Consider the following 21002-nt stretch of genomic DNA (forward strand, 5'->3'; position numbering starts at 1 on the left):
CCTCATCCACCGGATGAGGACTGTATTTAACATACCAAGTGAAGGGCCTGATGTACTGAAGGAATGAAGTACTTCTGGGTGGCCCCAGCACTGAGGCGGACAGAAGAGGAAGCACAAGATTGCTGCACCGGGGTAAGTCATGCACTTGTGACTCAAGATCTCAGGGCATTAATTCAGGCACCATTCATACTGGAGGCTGATCTCAGTCTCAGGTCCCCAGGGAGAAGTAACTGGAATTCAATTCAGGGAGGAAGAAATCATTTACTAGGAACAAGAGCTCTGGAGCTCAGAGGCCAATTCCCTGCTATCACACATTCCCAAGCATAGCCCAATCATTACTCTTTATTAGCTCAGTGTGTTAATTAAAGTGTATCAAAAATAATAAGTAAAAGGTTACACATGCAGCGAGGACCCCCACTTCCATACAGCAGCACAGACCACTGACCGCACGGTCAGACCATAAGCAGACTCTGAATCCAGGACCTCTGGAAGCAGGCACCCAGCATCTTCCTGACTGCCACCAAGTACAGGCAACCTCTGCCTGTTTTCAGAAGTTAGGGAACGTTATCAGAACACATTTTCAGGGCACAGACAGTAGATGTGAAGATTCAAAAGACAGAATGCGGCGTTCTTCAAGCCCACATCATTCCTCACTGCCACGAAACTCAGGGGTGCTCCAAGCAAGGAGCTAAATCAAATGTTTCAAAGTTAAAAAGGGGTAGGAGGACAAACAGGGGGGAATACAAGGAGACTGGAGCACCTCCCATCTGAAGACAGGCTGAGAACCTTGGGGCTGTTCAGCCTAGAGAAGAGAAGCTGTGTGGAGACCTCAGAGCAGGTTCCAGTGTCTCAAGTGGGCTACAAGGATGCTGGAGAGGGACTCTTCATCAGGGACTGGAACTATAGGAAAAGGGGTGATGGGTTCAAGCTGAGAAGTTCAGGTTGGATGTAAGGCAGAAGCTCTTCCCTATGAGGGTGCTGAGGCACTGGCACAGGGTGCCCAGAGAAGCTGTGGCTGCCCCATCCCTGGCAGTGCTCAAGGCCAGGCTGGACACAGGGGCTTGGAGCAAGCTGCTCCAGTGGAAGGTGTCCCTGCCCGTGGCAAGGTGGGAGCTGGCTGATCCTTTCCAACCCAAAGCAGTCTGGGATTTTATGATCCTATGAAATGGCACACAAGCTTGTTACTTATTTTCCTTGTAATTCTGTGCAGCTCTTCGTGGGGAATGCTACTGTTGTGTCGCTGTGCTCTGCAGAGGCGCTTGTCAATGAAGCTTTCCGAGCACAAGCCCACACACACCCACTTGCAGATACCAGCAGACCTGACCAAACTGCAAATTGATCTCATTAAAAGAGACAGCAACAGCCCATGCTCCGTGTTCCCCTCCACCTGCACAGGTAAGGAAATCCCTCCAGCCTCCCACCTCCTGCCTCTGCAAGGGATGGAGCTGCCCACAGGACCGAGGTGCCTCAAGAGAAACCTGCTCAGGTGGAAGGAGACGGGATGGGAAAGCTCTGCCACCCAAGTGAAGATCCTGGCATTTGAGGAGTGATGAATTCCCTGCAGTAGCATTACTCAGGTAGAGCAGAGCAACCTCCTGCAACAGAAGCTGAGCTTGTGCACAGTGCCATAATGGATCACTGCTCTGACTTCCTCCCACATCAGCCAAACTTTCAGCAGCAGGCAGACACAGGGCAGAACATATGAATTATTTAATCAGTTTCATCAAAGAAAACCCCAAGATAAATGCCTTTATTTTTTTTTTAATTGTTGTTATAAAGAAGCTTCCAAAATGGAAAAAATATCCCAATTCCGTAGCAGCCTTCAATTCAAGGAAATGAAGACAACCAAGACGCAACACGCACTGACCATATACTAATGTATTCACAAGCGCAGCACTGGAACAGACCTTGCCTTTTCCATCCCCTGCAACCATCAGGCTTAGGAAAGACCTTTTGAGCCAGCACCCCTTGTTCAGACACAGGCTGCAGCACCTTCCCCAGCCATGCAGCAGGATGGACACTGAGGAAGCACCATGGGGATAATGCAGCAAAGAGCGGTGCTCATAAAATACTGCCATAACCAGAACCACAGCTAAACCCCACAGCATTTCCTCCTCAAAGGAGGAAACACTATGTCTGTGCCTTCTTTAGCTTGTGCAGTTACTGTTCATCTCATCTATTGATAGCTCCTGCTGCACTCTTTGTTACTCCTGATGAAAGCTTGGGTGCTGTGCATACAAGGTGTTAAATAAGTACCCTATTTCTCCTCAGAAGTGGTTGCATTTCAGTTTTAAGTTGAGCAGGTGTGTTTCTGAAGTGCTCTGAAAGTTTTCAGGGTGAACCTGCTCTCGTTATTGTTATCCTGCTTGTTTCACAGCTAGAAAGGGTGCTGTGTTTAAACCCAGAAATGGCAAACCCCCTCCATTTCAGCTGGTAGAAGGGCCAGAGCAAAGCCTGGTTTATGAGTCTGTTTGTCACAACAGCTTTTCCTGCAGAGAGACATAAATGTTTGAAATGTGAACTTACAACAGCCTCAGCACGAACGCTACTAGAGTGAAATTTTCAAGACACATTACATGTCCTCCTTTCTATTACAGCCAGCAAAATACGGTCTCTACCGGTGGGAATGGAAAGTCCATCTGAGAAAAAGCAAACAACATTAAATTTTCCCAAAGGAAAAAAGCAAAAGCTTTTGCTGAGAGGGAAAACCAAAATGAAATAAAATAGAAAACCACTTAGCACCAAGTGACTTTGGAGACAAGCATTTTGCAAAGACAACTAGATTTTAATCGGCTTGGTGTAAACAACACACACAATATGCTTACTCTGAGCTCCATTAGATACTGAGGTTACATGGAAATAATCCAATGGGCAGAAGAGCCTGGGTTTAAAGGACAAGGGAAGGGAATGATCACTTCCAGAAGGGACATGAGACTGGCCCAGCTTTCAAAACAAGCCCAGGTGTAAATGGCTGTGTGAAAATCACACAGAATAAAGCCATGAGGTTGAAAATTCTATGGGAACAAATCAATTACTGCCATTAAGGGCAGCACAATCTGAGGTAGGTCTATGAGTGGTTTACATCCATTCCCTGGCTCCACTGATGGATCATCATCGAAAGGTAAAATCTCCCTCCCAGTGTCTCTGCCTCCTGATGCTATTTGTCCCCATGCGAGCAGGGCAGGCAAGGACTCCCACACATCTGTGCAGTGCTCAGGGAAGAGGTGCTGCCTTACGGGGCACACAGTCAGAGAGCTCCCGTAAGTATTTTAGGATGGAAACCTCAGGGCAATTCCCCAGAAGCCAAGAAATATAAGCCCTGCAAAAGAGCATTTCTGAGGGTTTGTAGAAGAGAAAAAACCAAATCAAAACAGAACTGCAGATGACACAGGAGGTACAAATAACACTTTCAAGCATTATCCAAGTAATGTAAAAGCTCGAGTCCAATTAAAAACATTTTAGAGACTACAAACAAATTAGCTTCATATTTTTTAATTACATGCCACTTGTTCTCCTTGGCTCGAGCTGGCTCAGATCACAAAAATCCATTTCACTTTCAATCTTGTACATTAGCACAAGACTGCAGCGCTGGAAAACATCTCTCCCATTTATTTATATATTTAAACATTAACCCAGGAGAGCAAGTGCTCACGCTCCTGAATCAAACCTTATAACAGCTTGGCTCAAAGGTCCTCCCCTTTAAGCTAAGACTTCTAAATGAAGAAGCAGGCTCGTGGCTGCATTAAGCTGCAGCATTTAGCGTGAGAGCAGACAACAGGTAACACACGATGGGTGCCCTGCAGCCCGCTGCTGCTGGGTCACTCTGGGATCAGGCCCTGCTGCTCTGCAGATGGTTCTTCACATGTTGACCCCATTCTACCTCTTCCAGTCAACCTACACTGACCAAAATCGCTGGTATTTTGTGGTTTCAACACTAAGAAGCACCAGATCCCTTGGCTGTAGCAAGTACTTTTCACATGAGCTTTAATGAGTCCTGCTCTCTGGCTACTTCTCATTTGCCCAGCTGTGACTTGGGGGAGCAGAAGGAGCAGGAGGATAGTTAGCTTTTTAAAATACATCTCATTGCAGTGATGGATAAACATTACATCTTCACTGAGCTCCTGTGTAAGAACAGGCAGCTACATTCCCAATGCCACAGAACCACAAAATGTGGGACTCGAGTGCAGGGGTCACTCACTCAGCCAGCAGCTCCACCTGGAACACGTTCACAGACCAAGGTGTGCTCACAGCACCCACACCTCTCCCCATAGCACCCCGAACAGCATCCTGACAGTGTTCCCTGCACAAACCTTGCTCCGCAGCAAGAGCCACTCCATCCAAACACAAAATGCAGCAAGAGCTCTGTCCTGCGGAGTGCATCCTCCCAGGGAAGGGACGTTGTTCTTTGCAGACTGAAGAGCTACTACAGACTACTAGAGAGTAATGGAATGGGCTGGCTTGGAAGGGACCTTACAATCACCCAGTTCCAATGTGGGCAGGGACACCTTCCACTAGAGCAGCTTGCTCCAAGCCCCTGTGTCCAACCTGGCCTTGAGCACTGCCAGGGATGGGGCAGCCACAGCTTCCCTGGGCACCCTGTGCCAGCGCCTCAGCACCCTCACAGGGAAGAGCTCCTGCCTAAGAGCTCATCTCAGTCTCCCCTCTGGCAGGTTCAAGCCATTCCCCTTGGCCTGTCCCTACATCCCTTGTCCAAAGCCCCTCTCCAGGTTTCCTGCAGCCCCTTTAGGCACTAGAGCTGCTCTAAGGTCTCCCCTTCAGGAGCCTTCTCCAGGCTGACCCAGCCCAGCTCTCCCAGCCTGGCTCCAGAGCAGAGCTGCTCTGGCCCTTACAGCACCTTCATGGCCTCGCCCAAGTAAGACCATGTCCTTGTGTACGAGCCCAAACACAAGTGTGGCAGATTTGCCATCATCCCCCTTCACCCACCAGGTGTTTGGCAGCTGATCTGAAATCGATCTCAGATTGCCCCAATGTCACACAGCTGTGAAAGAACCACCCGAACCCACGCAGCCTCCTCCGCTCAGCACAGCCCTAGCACCGCAGGGGCACACGCTGCTGCCAGGGCTCACCCAAGGGTCCCTCGGGACGATGCCTTACCACCCACCTGCCCCTCTCTCCTCTGAGCTCGCAGCTACGAGGAAGTTTGTAAGACACGAGCGGTACGGGACACAGGCCCGCGGGGGGAGCCGGGCCTTCGCCCGCTGCAGACCCGCCTCAGCAAACGGGTGCTGAGGGAGCCGGGGGCCGCAGGGAGCACCCCGCAGACAAACAGCGCTCCCCGCGGGTCACCCCGGCAGAGCCCAGCGCTCCCGGAGCACGGCAGAGCTGGGCAGAGCGGAGCCGTTCTTCACCCACCCAGCCGCGGAGGGGCCGCCCACTGCACCGGACCCGAGGGTCCAACACCTGCAGCCCAACCACTCCGGTTCCATTGACCGCCCCCCGCCGGTTCACACCGATTCGCCCCAAGCGTTATCCCATGGACCCCGGGCGAGCTCCCGACCGCCGCCGCTGCCGCCGCTGCAGGGGACACGGAGCCACTACCGCGCCGCCGGCTCGACCCTCCGGTGCCGCCTCAGCCCGGCGGGAGGGCGCGCAGGCGGCCCCGAGCCCGCCCGTGCATGGAGCCCCGCCGCCCCACAGAGGGGGTCTCCCGCTCCCCTCACCTCCTTCTTCACGTTCCACAGCAGCTTCTCCTTCACGGCGTCCGCCGAGCAGCTCATGGCGGAGCGGGAGCGGGGCCGCGCTCAGCGCTGCCCGCGGGATGAAGGCTCCGCCGCTCCCGGCCGCGGCTGCTCCGCGCCGCGCGGACCCTCCGCCATCTTCCGCCACTGCCGTGACGTCAGGCGGAGGGCGGAGCCAACGGGCGGGAACGCACCTGCCGCCCCCGCCCCGCCTGGGGGTTGCCGTGGCAACGGCGCGGGGGCGGGACCAGGCCCGGCGGGAGCTCGCTGAGGTGAGGAGAGGAGAGGCGCGGCCATGAGGCGGCCCCGGCCCCCTCCGGTACCAGCCCTGAGGCAGCCCCGGCCCCTCCGGTACCCACCCGGCCATGAGGCGGCCCCGGCCCCTCCGGTACCAGCCCTGAGGCAGCCCCGGCCCCTCCGGTACCCACCCGGCCATGAGGCGGCCCCGACCGCCTCCGGTACCAGCCCGGCCATGAGGCGGCCCCGGCCCCCTCCGGTACCAACCCGGCTATGAAAGAGCCTCGATCCAGGGAGCCCATTGGATCAGTACCGGAGCACGGCTGCGGCACACCGGCCTCGCTACAGAAGGGAAGGAGGGGGTTGAAGCATGAGGTTAGTGACACGCTAAACGTGCTTTCCCTAGAGCATCTTCCCGTGTTTTCCACTCAAAGAGTAAGCAGCAGACTCATGTGGTTCACTTTCGATCCTGGCAAAAGGACAGCACTTGGCAGAGCCACAGGGCGTGCTCAGAAAGCGCTCAAGCTCTTCCTCCCAAAGCAAATAAGGACGTAGGCAAAAGCCATTCCCTCAGCCCCGGTATTCAGGATACTCACTAAACCAGAGAGCCCTCCAGCTGCTGCTGCAAACCCTACGTGAGCTGTGCCTGCAAAGGGAAAGATGCCATTGGAATGCCCAGGCAAAGGGAGAGTTCCCAAGGGAACGGTGCAGAAAGGAGCTGGCAGGAGGAGCTGGGCAGCACCAAGGCCAAGGCAGACCTCTGTTAGTGCAGGCACAAGAGGGGAACGAGGAGAAAAGCTGTTCCATTTCTTAGAGAGGCGGCAGAGAGGCTGAATCCTATCACCCAGTCACAAGAACCCAAAGTCCCGACACAGTGGCTGCTTCCACCAGCTCTCACCCAGCACAAAGTCAGGGTAGGAGCACCCACCTTGCAGGTAAACCAATTCCCAACAGCACAAGTGAGAGCACAGCCAGCATGCGCTGGAAACCACAGTGACACAGGAGGTTTCTTCTTCCAAAGACACTCAACACTCTTCAGAACAGTTTTTGCAGGTGTTGCTCACAATAAAACCCCCTGTGGCTTAGTTCAAAAGGCAGGGTGACAGGAGCAAAGGGAACAGCTACATAGGACAGACAGGTTATCTTGGGTACCTCAATGGCACACCTACTGCAGAACACACACCAAACCTCTGGATCCAATTCCCTCCAGGCCTCCTCTGTCACTCAATGTTAAAGATTTCAAAAGACGAGTTACTTCTGTGATAATATAAAGTGTGTAGGCTTAATGCAACATCAAAGTGTTCTGTGATTCTTACTAGGAAATGAAGTTATCTCCATGAACAGGAAAAGCCACTGCAGCCACTGAAATGTTCTACAATTAAAGGAAAGCCCAGAGAAAAATCAAAGCCAGTTGCCTGCAGAGCACCTGTAAGTACACTGACACTTCCTACACACAGCCAGCACTTGCAAGGCATGGGTGAAACACAGCAACAGCTCCGTCTAACACAAAACCCATTTGCTGATCCAGGAATTCCATGGTTCAGGAATCCTAAATTCATGGTGAGGATCATAACTCAAATGCAGAACAACAGTGCAGAGACCAACAAGACAAAAAGTTTTGATGCTGGAAAAAAAATTACAGAAGACAAAATATAACACTTTATTAAAAATTAGTGTTCCATTTAATGCACTGATAAAAGAAAAAACATTTTAATCAAGAGCTAATATGGTTACTGCATTAACTAATTATTTTATCCATAAGGGTGACCCTTAAAAGTTAGACATACAAATAAAACCAAGCCTGATGCTATAAGAAAACTGCTTGATCCCAGAATGTCAGTTTAAACAAGATCAGAAATCATATTTACTATCCTCTGGATCTATTATAGAAATCCAAAGACCTGCACTATTATTAAACAAATGAAGCTTCAATGTCCCTCTGAGGTAGGGGAGGGTCTTACCACCATTTTATTACAGATGAGGAAAAAATATGCACCTACAGAAAACCTGGCTTGCTGTACGTCACTGTGTTAGTGGCAAAGCTGGAAACAGGACTCATGCCCACTCACGGCTTAATAAAACCTCAGCTCTCCTAGCAGAATGGATGGTGTGAAATCTGGCTGTAAAGGTTCAATGCCAAGGATTGTCAGAGGATATAATCTAATTGCATAAGATAGGGACTGCTGGGCCAGACACATTCAGTTAAGGAATACTTCATCACTATTTCCTAGAATGAATTATGTCTGAAAATCAAAAAATCTTGAGAAAAAGAAACTCTGAGCAAAACCCCAATAAGCTTTGTGCCAAGCAGAGTGCAGCTTTTCAATAGCTCCATAGTACCAGTCCCCCCTATGCCCTCCCAGTCTCCGTCACTTATTTTATATTTTAACCAAGAAGTGTAAGAGATAAAAAGCCAGTGGAATGGAACATTACCATAGGATAAACGTCTCCTGCTCCAAAATCTAAATGTCAAGGTGAAGGTTAAACATTTAGCTTTGTCTTGTCATTTACGGAGCAGTTGGAGGCTGCTCCCCTGCAGAGCTCTCTCTTCTGACATTATTGCCTAATTAACACTGGTACTGAGAAGCTGTTTAACATCACACACTCACTCAAGGCACCACGTCTCCTTCTCCCGTGAAGGACTCAGGCTGCTTTGCAGTATGTGAGGACCCCATTACAGAAACATGCAACCCCTCATTACAGTACTGGTGTACAGATGGCAGTTAATGGCGTCCATTCCTCCTCTCAATCTAACATCTGACTGTGCAAAAGTTCACTTAAATTTGGGAGTGAAAAGGACAGTAAGGTTTCAGAAAGAGCTCCAGCAGCTAACGAATGCAAGCTGATGTGGTTAGAATTCATCCATTACAAATGAAGCAAAAAGGCATTTGTTCCTCCTAAAGGAGGCTACAAATTCACAGACACATCAGTAAACACACCCAGCGTGATGGTCTATGGAGGAATCCATTACAATTCTCTTACCTTGTAGACAAATGCCTATAATTAGAACTCTGTTGTCCTAATAGGGATCATAATTTGAGATATATAAAGCCAGCAGAGAATACTCCTAGGAAGCACAGCTGGCTGCCCTCTCCAAAGGTGGACAGCTTACTACAAATGAGTGAATGCTGCATTTCAAAACTGCACCATCCTTTTCAGTGCCGCTTTTTCTCTGTTATACCAGGTTGTACAATTATGTTCTAGAATGTTCTTGCCAAAACAATTTATAGTCTTCAATTAAGGAAAGCACAATTAGGATTAGAATACACAGCATGTGTTACCTCAAAACTAAGGTATTTGAAATTATCAGAACCTGGTAGCACAGAGACTGTAAAAATCTTCATGCCATGATTTTGGTGGAAAGGACATTCAGTTAACACCCTGTACTGGAGCAGGACTCCAGAAAAAATAGTGCCCTATCACCTGTACTAGAGAAGTGTTCAACCCATGAATTGTGTGACAGCTGCAGCTACATCTGCATTTCATTTACTGAGATTTCATGTAAATGATCCAATTCTGTAAGCATTTAGGTAAGAAAAAACTCCAGGAATTCCAAATTTTACCAAAAAACAGCAGCCCACCAAGGGAGGGGATCTCTCTAACACTACATCATTTCAGCCTGGTGCACGTCTGAATAGCACACCTCCACAGAGGATTTCCTGCTGTCCTGTTCCTGTCTGTCCACCAGTGGAGGGAACCACAGCACTGCCAGTCAAACCCAGCCACAGGTATTTAACTGGGATCTCTGCCACATCCTGAAAATCTTACCAGGACAAAGAACATCAAGACCATGGTTTTGAAATGTCTTTTGAATAGATGCTTATGCAATTAGATTTCTACTCTGGGTAAAGCTGACAGACTGACAGCGTTCTGTCCACACTGGCCAAGCACTCTTTAATATAATTCCAGTTCTAGTTGTATCTTAATCTAAAAGCAGATGCTTTGTGGTCAGTACTAACTGGGGGTAGAGAAGGGAGAATGAATGGGGATGAGAGAAGAAGGTGAAATGAAGAGACAACCTGTACATATTTAAAGAACATTCCTAACCGCTTACAGTTCTGATATTCCACAAATACCAAGAAGTTATTTTGCGCTTTTCAGAAGATTCTCACAATCCAGATGGTTCTCAAAACAGCTTGTTTCCAAGATTAATTTCATCTAAATTCAAATCTGAAATTAATACTACTTGTTGGCTATGGGAGACAGGGAAAAAAAAACCTAAATAAACCAAAACACATGCTTTTCTCTGCTTCTTAGAGAGTAATAATTCACAATTTGAATCCATTTCATGAATGAAACCTGGGAGCACAGAATCTGACCACAGAATGAAACCCTCTGGACTAGCATGTGGGTCAGATACTCAATTCTCTTTCATATGCTCCTTCCCATACCTGTACTACCCACAGAAAATAAAGGCAAAGATGCCATTTTTCTGTTGATGGCTTCTTTTAAACACAGTTTTGCTAGGCTAGCATCATCACTCACTCTGGTAACACTCACTATGATAGTAACAACAAAAAATAGTCTGAATCATTTGCCAAGACACAGAAGTGCCACACATGGAGGCACTTACCTGCTAGAAGATGCAAAAAAGTACAATAGACCAAATGGATGCTATTAAGTGCAGACAAAGACCCCACCACTACAGGCTCTGCTGGGAGCTTCAAAGCACCCACCACAGCGTAATTTAAATAGTATCAGTGGAGGGAAAAAAATTAAACTATCCACATCACACTCTAACAGAATTAAAGGAAAAAAAACCCACCAAGATCTTTGTCACAACTCATCTCAGCAGCTGTATTTTCAGGGGCACAATAGAAAAAACATCTGGAAAACAGCTTACAGAAGAAATATAAAAAGAAAAGAGGTTATTAAAGAGGCCTTTCACAAAAAGGCAGGTGCAACACCGGGGCCATGCTGCCTTCTGAATGTGGGGAGAATTAAGGGAATTCCTGACACAAGCAGAGGCCTGGCTGGGTAGTGAAATCCTGACAGCTTGCAGCCATTAGTGTTTTCTTATCAAGCCTCAACAGTTTCAGTTTCAAAAACCTAAATGAGTGGAAAGCATTTTTATGTTCCTTCCACTGCTTCTATTACAACCAAACCATCTACCATCTTAATTCTACTTGTGACTTCACTGTATTCATTTGGGATTATTTTCTTGTCAGGCTTTTGCACTAATTTGCTTTAAAACTTATACATAAATTTGGCACTGGCCAAAACAGTTCCAGACCAATCATCATGGAATCTGAAGCTTCCATGTTCATGTACAACATGAGAACAGCAAAGCAGTTGTGGAGCATGATCCACTGCTGCCACAGGCGCAGAGCTGCCAGTGAGCAGCCATCAAGTGATCACTGTTTAGAGCAGTGGTAATGCTGGAATCTGCAATGTAGAAAACACAAACATTTAAAAATACAGTAAGGACCTTTCACACTAAACTCGAAACTGTTTCCAGAGAGCCAGTGTGCAGAGCTGCCTTGACTCCAACCTTCTGAAAGGCCCTTTACAATAAGCACCCAGCCAAGCACTCAGAAGTGATTATTTCAGTTTAAAATTCAGTATAAGCTACCCCTCTCCTGTGCCCAAAGCCTCTTGCAGTTTCATGATAGAACAAGATCTTTATGACTGTTCTTCTCTTTCCATTTCAACTTCTATGCTCGAGAAGGGATTCAGAGCACAAAACAATTCACTCTTCCCTATGTGAACATCATCTAGCCTTACAGAACACTGGGTAGTCTGTACTTCCCCAGTCACTGCAATTTTTCCCCTGCTGCTTGAGAAATTTCACATCAAATAGCACTTCTGAGCCACAGGAAGAAACTAATGTAAAAAAAACTAATTCCCAGACTGCCATTGTTTATATGAACAGGATTACACTATCACAGGCCTCAAGAACAGCAACCCTGCCATGATTTCTTCCTAATGTTTTCTTACTTGAAAAGGTTTCTTCCTTCCCCAAACCCCTTTCTCCATCTCCCAGGACAACTCATTACAGATCTTCCACTAGGGGAGGTTTTCTCATGACTTGAGTCTTACCTCGTTGGAAGAGCTTGCCTCAGAATTAATGACTTTTAGAGATAAGCTTTGTTGCAACACAAACCTTTGAATGTGTACTGGGGCAGGAGGTGGAAGAATCACAAGTGCAGTGCACCTGAATACAGGGTAGCTAACCATTTCTTCTGGGGGTTATCAGACAGTGTTTACTAAGAGTAGCCACGTTCAAGTTCTCTCTGCCACCTCTTCAGTATTTCAACTTAAAAACTTCAAAGTTCCATTATACAAAGCCCTAAAAAGGGCAGGTATCTGGGAAAAGCTTTTCAAATCCCACCACCTCATTCGGGAAGAGCAGGACTTCTCAAGGAAGTAAGAAACCTGGCAAAGTCTTTAGACATCAAAGAGCAACCACAAACTGTCAGAATCAGCATCCTGAATTCCATTCCTCGTGTGGCATGAAAAGGGACCAGTCTGCATTTAAAGCACATGGTGCAAAACGAACATCGTCTCTGAAAGCCCTTTGGCTTTTAGTGTTGCTTTGTGTGCACAAATGCCCATTTGCTTCTCTATGGAGCCAAGAAGCCAAATGAAGATGAATCCACAGAATCCAACCAATCCCTCCCTACTTCCTGATCTCCCTCAAAGAATATCAACATGAGCCTTGACACCAACCCCCTTCTCCTTGAAGGACGTGCTAGTGGCCAAGCTGACGGTCATCGTAGGTGCTGTATCTCTTCACGTGGATTCGGCGCACTCGGTCACGAAGTTCAAACCCCTCATCATCCTCACTGTGAGATGCCTGGCTGCGGCTCCTGCTGGTTGCTTCCAGCAGGGAGTTGTCAGGAACGCGTGGGGTTTCATACAGTAAGACATTTAGTGTTTCCTCATAAATTCTTGCCTCGGGGAACTCAACCTACAGAAAAGAACGCACATCCTTTTCCTGATATATGCAGGATTACATGGCTGAAAAACAGCAAACATGCAGGAGAGGGAGTATCAAAGCTTTTCTACTGAGTGATATTGCTTGCCTCTAGCAATTTGGCTTTAGTTATACAAAACCTACATATTTCTGTGATGTATCATCAACCTGATTTTCTTTAAACCATAAGGGGCAGGTGGGAAAACTCCATTACCTTGGTTTGCTTCTTCTCTGTAGCATACACTATAGAGGTACAACAGACTTCAGCAAGTTTCCGACCCTGCCCATAGAAAGACCAGCAGCAGATTTCATCCCCTATAACATCCTTAATGAAAAGCACTCGGCCGTTGAATCGGAGCGAGAGTTTGTCAAACAGTTCTATGTTCTTCAGCAAGTTGTCATCTGAGTTACTGAAACACAACAACAGAAGGAACATGGGGGTTTTTCAGTTGGCCATCTCTACAGAATTTATATGCCAGTTCCACTACAGCTTTAAGCATTGATCTAACTGAAGACTACAAATAAGTAGTGACTCATTGCCATATGCTGCCAAGAAAAGAGAGGGTAATAGCCAATTTCAGATACAAATAAGATGCTCTGATGCCCATGAGCAAACACACCAGCCTTTAGAGGTCAAGTTATGTAATTAACAACGACAGCACGATCTCCCAAATCATTACATCAGCGCGCTATAACTGTCTCTCGACTGATGCTCAAAACCACTAAATGACATGTTCACTTCAGTTCCCTTTAGCTTCATAACAGGAAAAATCTAAAGAGCTAACACGTGTTAGAAGGCCAGCTGAAAGCACGGTCTTTGGACCCAGAAGCTCCAGGTTCACACCGTGCTGCCAAAAATTCACCCAGAGACACAAGATCTTACTTCATGAGTATCTTGACATTTGCAAGTAGCCCAGGCAGGCAATGAAATACTTGTGCATCAAGACACTGCTAATGAGATTATCCAACTGGGCCATAAAATATTTAGTCTGAGAAGTATTTCTGTTCAGAGCTAAATCCAAAAAGAATGATGTGCAACCAAAGCCTTCAGCTCCCAAGAATCATTTGATAAAGCAATCTGGGATTCAGCCAATGCGAAGTTCCAATCTCTATAAAGAGGCAGAGCTGGGAAAAGAATGTGGAAAACTTTATCCATTTATCTTATTAGACCACACTGACAACACAACTGAGAAAGCTCCTGTTATACTGTTAATTAGGAAGAACAGAAGGAAAAAATCTTTGCTTGCTAGCAGCCAGCGTGGAATTTTAAGTAAGGATGCCTCATTCAAACACCAGCAAGGCATGCAGATTCATGTGCAAGGTATAGTTAGAACCCTCCAGCTAGCTGAGATACCAGCACCTCCTGGTACCTAGGATTCTGTTTTTCTCCTTACTGGTACGTTTTCATTTCCAGACCAGGGTGAATAATGTGCTCTTCTGTGCTGCTTTAGCATCACAGCTGTAAGCTAAAGGGTAACACAGGGAGGAATCCGATAAGGCAGATACAGAATGCAGTCTGCTGAAACCAGGCTGCTGCTCTTCAGCACTCCCGCAGGTAGCATTTCCCCACTACCTGAAATACCATGATTGTTAGAATCCATCTCTCTTGACAGCCAGACACTGTTTGTCTAGAGAAAAAAACTTTCAAGATTGCATCTCGGATGGAAAAGGCTGAAAATGAGGACTGTGCACAGCATAAAGGATTACTCACATCTCCTCAATGACTGGCTAGGGAAAACCCAAAGCCATTCTGGTAGCATCTTAACAAAGGGATCATGATATTTACAGCATAAAACTAAACATATAATGTTTCTTTATATAGAAGGAAAGCCAGTAAATTCTTGCCCTGGCCCTATCTGGGTTGCTCCTGAGCAGAACAGGTACTTCCCTTTGTAAACAAAAAATTAATTCATATAGAGGCACTGGAGCACTAAAAACGTCTGTAGGTCAAAGACTGCTGGCAGAGGTACCTGCAGACTCAAAAAATCAAGCTAAGCTGATGCGGTAGGGATGCTCTGGTTACTGGTTTGTTTTGCATTACCGAAGTTATACCTAGTTTCAGCCAACATTAATAACCGTTGTTCTTATCTCTTGTCCCTTGTCTCTGTTCATGTTTCTTACACAACTGAACTGTACACTAAACTTCAATGGATACTGCCTGCTGTGTTCACACGCCATTCAGATACACATCACTCTGAACTAACTGCACTCAAATCCATAGAAGAGCAATGTTGTAAGCAAAAAACCCCAAGTTAGGTCATCCCACATCCTCCTCCACTCCCATAGTCAAAGGGAAACTTCCCCATTCCAGCGGGAAAAAAGCCTGACATACCTGGTGTAGGAGTATTTATTGTTGCTTCTATTATAAAGCAGCTTAACAACAGGCTGTGGGGAAAGAAAGGGAAAAGGCAGAAAAGGTTAAGGTCTGTGTCTGAAGACATTTAGCAAAAAATCAGTTTCTCACTGGGTAGTTGTGGAAAAGCAGTTACTTTCATTGATGATTCTATCAGTCTCTCTTCTTCCTTTGGAGATGTGATAATGGGGATGCTACAGACAGGTTCATACAAGTCTTTCTTGTCCTGTTTTAAAGAAAGAAAAGAGAGAGTAAACAAACTCAAGGGAGATAAATGCTAAAGCCAAGCACTGCTCCTGTCTCCTCCAACCCCTCCAGCCACTTTCCAAACCGTGTGATGCAAAGGACAAGCTCCATGTTGCTACAGCAACCACACAGATCTGCACCCATGAATACTGCAGGGGGGTTGCTCAGCCCCAGAAGGCAGCCGGAATGGAACTATTGGGATGCAGGTGGATGTCCTTAGCTACAGCAAAGGACTCTGAGCTCAAGTTGTATTTGGTTTCAGTGGTTTTATTATTCCACCCTTTTTGAAAGCAAGGATAGAAAGGGTTTGCACTAGTTTCTATCAACTCTAAGCACTGCTGCATGTAACAGCATCAGCCACTATGAACTGAGCATTTGGCAAGAACAGCATGTCACCAAATGGACTTCAGCTCCTTCTGATATAAAAGCAACAATCGAGAGCATGTGGCAGTCTGTGACTCCAGATTCCTCATGTAGCAAATTAAGGACAGCTCGATAGCTAATTGGAAGGCCTTAGAACATTCTGTTTTTAGAAGAAAGGTTTTCAATTCCAATCCAGAAGGAGAATTTTCAGTGTGGCTTTGTGTTTTTTTCAGTGGATACAAGTATGTTGAACCCAGTATGTGAGGCATTTATTAATTACTAAGTTTTGTCCTGCAAGAAGCATCCCTTTCACAATCTTAATAAGTTCTACATATTGCATCTGGGCTAACCTTATTCAAAAGTTGGCAGAACAAGCAGATTTCAATCAGCTGAATGCAAAGACTTCTAAAATGAATAAAGCTACTACGGGATTACTATTCACAAAACTGACACAAGGAAATGTCCTTAAAGCACTCAGTGTCTCTTACTCAAAGCATCTCCAAACCCCAGGCGTGCACCCAGAGCAAGGACAACCCTGGCTTTGCTAAACATCCTGGATTCGCTCTCACAACTCACCTGACTGCCGTCTCATTTTCCTCCAGGCTGTTCTATACCTCTTAGACTTGATGCTATCTCTAAGACCATGAAATGCTCTCTCGAGTTGTCTTATGTCAATTTTACATGCAAAACATCCATGAAAAACTTTGCAGGCTACTTCTACTTACCTGCAGGGCTGCTTGGCACATGTCCACTAAGCCCTGAATGAGATAATATTTGGCTTCTGCCATCAGCTCTTTGATCTCCTGCCTGTGTTTTGGAAGTGCAATCGTGTCATCCCGGAGATAGTTTAAAATTGTTCCAAAGTGCTTCCCGCAACGGTCTATAAGGATCCAGCCTGAAAAATAACCATCACATCATTTCAACAGCCTCAACTCTAGGGCGCAAGGAAAAGCTGCTGGGAGAGGTTAAATAAGCCTGATGCTTCCTTAAACACCACATGGTACTCTTCCCATTTCCTTCAGGGAAATCTGGTGACTGCGAGCAAACTGAAGTTGGTTATAGAACAGAAAGTGTTCCAAAGATGCTAAAAGGCAGACTGGCCCAGAAAACCCAGTACGGGGAGAAAGCTGTTCTGGTCTCCAAACAGGAGCCAAGAACAGGACAGAGGCAGATCAGGAGGGAGCAGAGAAGGGATGCAGGCAGGAAACAGGAGGCAGACAGCTCTCACAATTGTAAAACACCCCTGAAGTCATGTTCACTAGGAAACAGGATGTCTGACTCGACAGCAAACAATGGCCATGTAGGATGCGCATCAGCAGAAGGCTTAATACAGTGCCAAGTGTTCTTCCATAATGCAGGAGGCAGCAGCAGAGTGTTATTTTAGGACCTAGGAACAGAAAATGACGTAGAAAAGTATGCCAACGACTGCTGGGTCTGCAGCTGTAGCTGTCAGACTGTTTTCCATTGTCAGTTGTTTTCCATTCAGGCTGGGGCTCCTACACAGAGCTGCTGGGCTAAATGCGGTTAGCTGTACTAACACTGAACAAGACCCAGTCAAGGGGAACTGGGTTTGTGTGATATGCAAAACCACAAGGAGTTGTTTCAGCCTGAGTAAACACACTGCTGTGCATCAAGTTTAAACTGATGTCATCTGGGCAGGCAAAAGAGCTTTTGCATGTGAGTTTTCAGGAACACCAAGAGGTTAAATAATTGCCAGCCCCTCCCAGCCTCCCCTCCACAGTGACACAAACCCCATTCCTAAGGTGTCATTTTGCCCTGGACTATGAAAGAAAGGAAAATGAAAGCACTTGTAGCCATTGCTGATATTTATCATCCTTCTTGTTCTACTCTCTGTAGTGTAAAGTGGATTTTTATAAAGCCAATCAATATCGAGTGCCCTGCAGGAGGTGACGTACTGCTTGAGTGACAGCGAAACACCGTCACAGCATCACCGCAAGTGGAACATGCCCCTGGGAGGAGGGAAAAAAAAGTTTTCAACATCGCAAGCACGGTTATGCCAAGATTGGAAGATGAAAACTGAGCATCTCTCCCCACACGCACATTTCCAATGATGCCACTACATGACACGACAGAAATGACAACCTACAGACTGTCTGTTCAGAACAACACGAAGGATCTGCACACCAGCTGTGAGCACAGGAAAGAACCAGTCCTTCTGCTAGTTAATTTTAGTAACAAAAGAGCACATTTCTATAAAGCACAGAGGATTGACAGCACCAATGGGAACTGGCTGCCTAATGTTCCAAGTTATTTTTGGAATATCTCTTCTCCTACATCCTTAACCGAGCGTAGTCTTGAGGTATTTTAAAGACCACCAGCAAACCCCAGTTACAAAACTGTTGTTACAAAATTCTCAACAACAAAAGACATTTCCTCACCTTCCTTGTCCGTGAGCACTTCCATTCTGCCGCTGAACATGGCCTTCAGCATCGTGTCGTGCCTGGTCAGGACTTGCACCGTGGTGTAATACAAAGAGCCCCCAACATTGAGGCGCACGTACTTGTTGCCAAGGCTGCCCCCTTTGAAGCTGCAGGTTTTGGGCTTGGGCCCCGCGGCCGGGCAGAGGGTGGTGGTCAGACACGTGTCCCCCGACATCTCCTTCTGGAGGTAGATGACGACCCTGCAGAGCGTGGGCTTGATAGACTCCGCCGTGATTGGTGACGGGTCACGAGTCACCAGACGAGGACAGCAAGGGAAAAGCTGTCACAACCATGGGGCCCTTGAAACAGGAAGGCATGAGGTCAGGACAGGAGCCTGGAATGTCTGTTTACAACAAACCCACGAAGAGACACTTTCAGCAGATTCCCAAGGACACATCTGCGCACACTGACAAACCAGGATTTAGCTCTGTCAGCTCACACAGCAATGAATGCAGTCACGTTACAGTTGCCTTCCTGCTTTGAGGCACACTCAACTTTTCCAGGCTTCCTGTTATTTCCCCTTCAAACCCCACACAACACTACGGTCTGAGCTCAAAGACGGGCTGGAACCTGTCTCCCTCTCAGCTTCCCAGAACACAACCCTTTGTGCAGAGCTGGAACACCAGGGGAGAGCTCTCTGCCCTCCCTTCAGCAGGGTGGGTGTTTGCACCTGTGGGGCTTGGGGGTTTGCTCTTCAACTGGAGGCACTGACAAGTGTCTTTTCAGATGCCTCCACACTGCAGTGCTGGACCATAACATCCTACTTCCTGGCAACTCCTTTCATTCAAAACTTTTCTTCCTTCATCCTAGAATGCCAAGAGTCAATTATTAAAAAAAATAACCAAAAATTAACACACTCCCCCTGCCAAGAACATCCACTCAAGTGGAACGTTTGTCTCCATTAAAAACCCATCGAGCCACTCACTGCTGCCTCCTCTCCCCAGTCTCACTGTGCTTTATCTTCCCATTGGCAATAAGCTCAAAATAGAAACAGACAAAGAAAGAAACTCTAACAGGCCAGATCCAAAGTTCTGTAACTGGAGAAGTACAAACACAAGCTTCTCACCCATCTTTCTTCTAACAATTATGCTCTCAAAAGCATTTAGCTCTTGGGGTTTTGTTGTCGTTGTTTTAAAACTTTCAGACTACAAATACCTCCTCCCCTCTCCATCCTGTGCCTATGGCTCATGAGTAACCTTTATAAATAAATAACCTGCTAATTATACTGCTATTCATCCCACAGCCTCTTCCTTCTCACCCCACCTCAGCTTTCAACAGAGAAAAAGCCCACATCCATCCGTCTGCACAGCAAATTACGTGGCAACTACAGATGGTATCTTAAAATTGCCAGAGATCTGAATAACTACTGAACTTGGAACAACACCTAAAACACAACGTTATTCTGCTATTCTTAACTCATTCTAATTAAGCAAATGCTACAACAGCTATTAAATAACAAGCAACATAGACACTGTGCAGATCATCAGTCACAAACCAATTCTAAGAATTCTAGTGCCAAAGAGCTCCATTTGTCCACAAACGCTTTAACTGGGGCTCCCACACTTGCTTTCCACCATGGCAAGCTCCAGCTTGAGGCCACAACCAGGCAGGACCAAGCTTCTCCCACCACCATGCCCACGCTGAGCAGCCCCTAAGCAAACCGAAGTGCTGGGGCACTGCACATGGGACCAACCAGGGAAGCCCCAAGAACGTGAGGGTCACAGTGAAGTTCATTCCTCAGATAAAGCAGCTGAGGGGGGTACAGCGAAATCCCTCAGAATGGCCCACATTCTGCAAGTGACACAGTTCCTTCCAACCACTCATAGGTGCTTACTACGACCTGTTATGGCTAAATCAATGCCAGAAACAACTACATCTTGTCTTGTAGTTAAGAACCGTGGTAAAAATAGGGCTCTTAACCTCACGTTTGCCATCAGTGTCCTGCCCTGCTTTAACCCTCAGTCATCCCTGTTTCAGAAAGAAGAGTGTTTGCGAGGACGGCCAGACTGATTCTGCAATGAGACAGGACCACGCACAGAGCTCTCCTACTTCAACAGCGACCCGTCTGCTCGTACTCACTACAGCCAGGCCTTCAGCCCGTTCTGCCGCTTCAGGATTCACCTGCTCCTCCAGCCCAGCCGAACGGGCGCAGAACTCCCCGCACCGCCCGTCCAGGTAGGGCTCGGTGCTGTCCCTCTCACGCGCTCGTTACCCAGCAGGCCTTCCCTGCAAACAACAGCCTGGTGGAGCCTTTACCCACCCCATCCATCAGCACTCGAGGGGGTCTCCACGCTCCTTCCTGCCCGCTGTGGGAGCGGGAGGGGGCCTCGGAGACAGCTCAGGCACCGGGCCCTGCCGAGAGCTCCCCGCGCAAGGGACGGTCCTACCGGGGGGACCAGCGCCCCGCTCCCCGCGCCGGCCTCCTACCCCGGCCCCGCCGAGCCGAGCCGGGCCGGGCCTGCGCGGGCCTCACCCACCGGCGGACGGCAGCGCACAACAGGGAGGGCTCCGGCTCCCCCGGGGCCCGCTCCCCGGCCCTGCCCGCAGCGCGCCCCCTCTCACCCGCCCGCGGCCGCCCGCAGCCCCGCGGCCGCCGCCTGAGCTCATTTCCTCCCCGCCCCGCTGGGAACCGGCGACCCGGAAGCGCTCCGCGGCCCCCGCGGCTCCCGGCCTGCCCCGCGCCGCCGGCGCCACCGGACTACGGCTCCCAGCGCGCCCCGCGGCCGTGGCCGTGGCAGCGGGCGGTG

The 21002-nt window shown here is 47.8% G+C and overlaps 2 protein-coding genes and 1 long non-coding RNA gene across 8 annotated transcripts in view; 1 reads left to right on the forward strand and 2 right to left on the reverse strand.

Moving 5' to 3' along the window:
* Positions 1–5817, reverse strand: part of SGSM2 (small G protein signaling modulator 2) — a 44008-nt gene extending 38191 nt beyond the window's left edge. For all 6 annotated transcript variants that reach the window (XM_061469897.1, XM_061469892.1, XM_061469895.1 and 3 more), the window contains exon 1: positions 5682–5817. In XM_061469897.1, coding sequence (XP_061325881.1) covers positions 5682–5738 — 57 coding nt within the window. In that variant the 5' untranslated portion in view covers positions 5739–5817. The remainder of the gene's footprint in view (positions 1–5681) is intronic.
* Positions 5818–6170: 353 nt separating this feature from the next.
* Positions 6171–20422, forward strand: LOC133277796 (uncharacterized). Its single transcript, XR_009746334.1, has 3 exons — positions 6171–6311; positions 7256–7368; positions 20242–20422. It is a non-coding gene; the product is annotated as an uncharacterized LOC133277796 (long non-coding RNA).
* TNFAIP1 (TNF alpha induced protein 1) lies at positions 10530–20946 on the reverse strand. Its single transcript, XM_061469923.1, has 7 exons — positions 20818–20946; positions 18214–18554; positions 16540–16709; positions 15342–15431; positions 15185–15237; positions 13067–13262; positions 10530–12846 (listed from the first exon to the last, which is right to left on the reverse strand). Exons 2-7 carry the CDS (start codon positions 18428–18430, stop codon positions 12628–12630), a joined length of 945 nt encoding a protein of 314 aa, XP_061325907.1. The 5' UTR covers positions 18431–18554; positions 20818–20946; the 3' UTR covers positions 10530–12627.
* Between the last annotated feature and the right edge of the window lie 56 nt (positions 20947–21002).

Source organism: Pezoporus flaviventris, unplaced genomic scaffold, assembly GCF_033815535.1.
Source record: "Pezoporus flaviventris isolate CSIRO_AGI_PZ_B2104156 unplaced genomic scaffold, CSIRO_AGI_Pfla_v1 ptg000063l, whole genome shotgun sequence".
Lineage (NCBI taxonomy): Eukaryota > Metazoa > Chordata > Aves > Psittaciformes > Psittacidae > Pezoporus > Pezoporus flaviventris.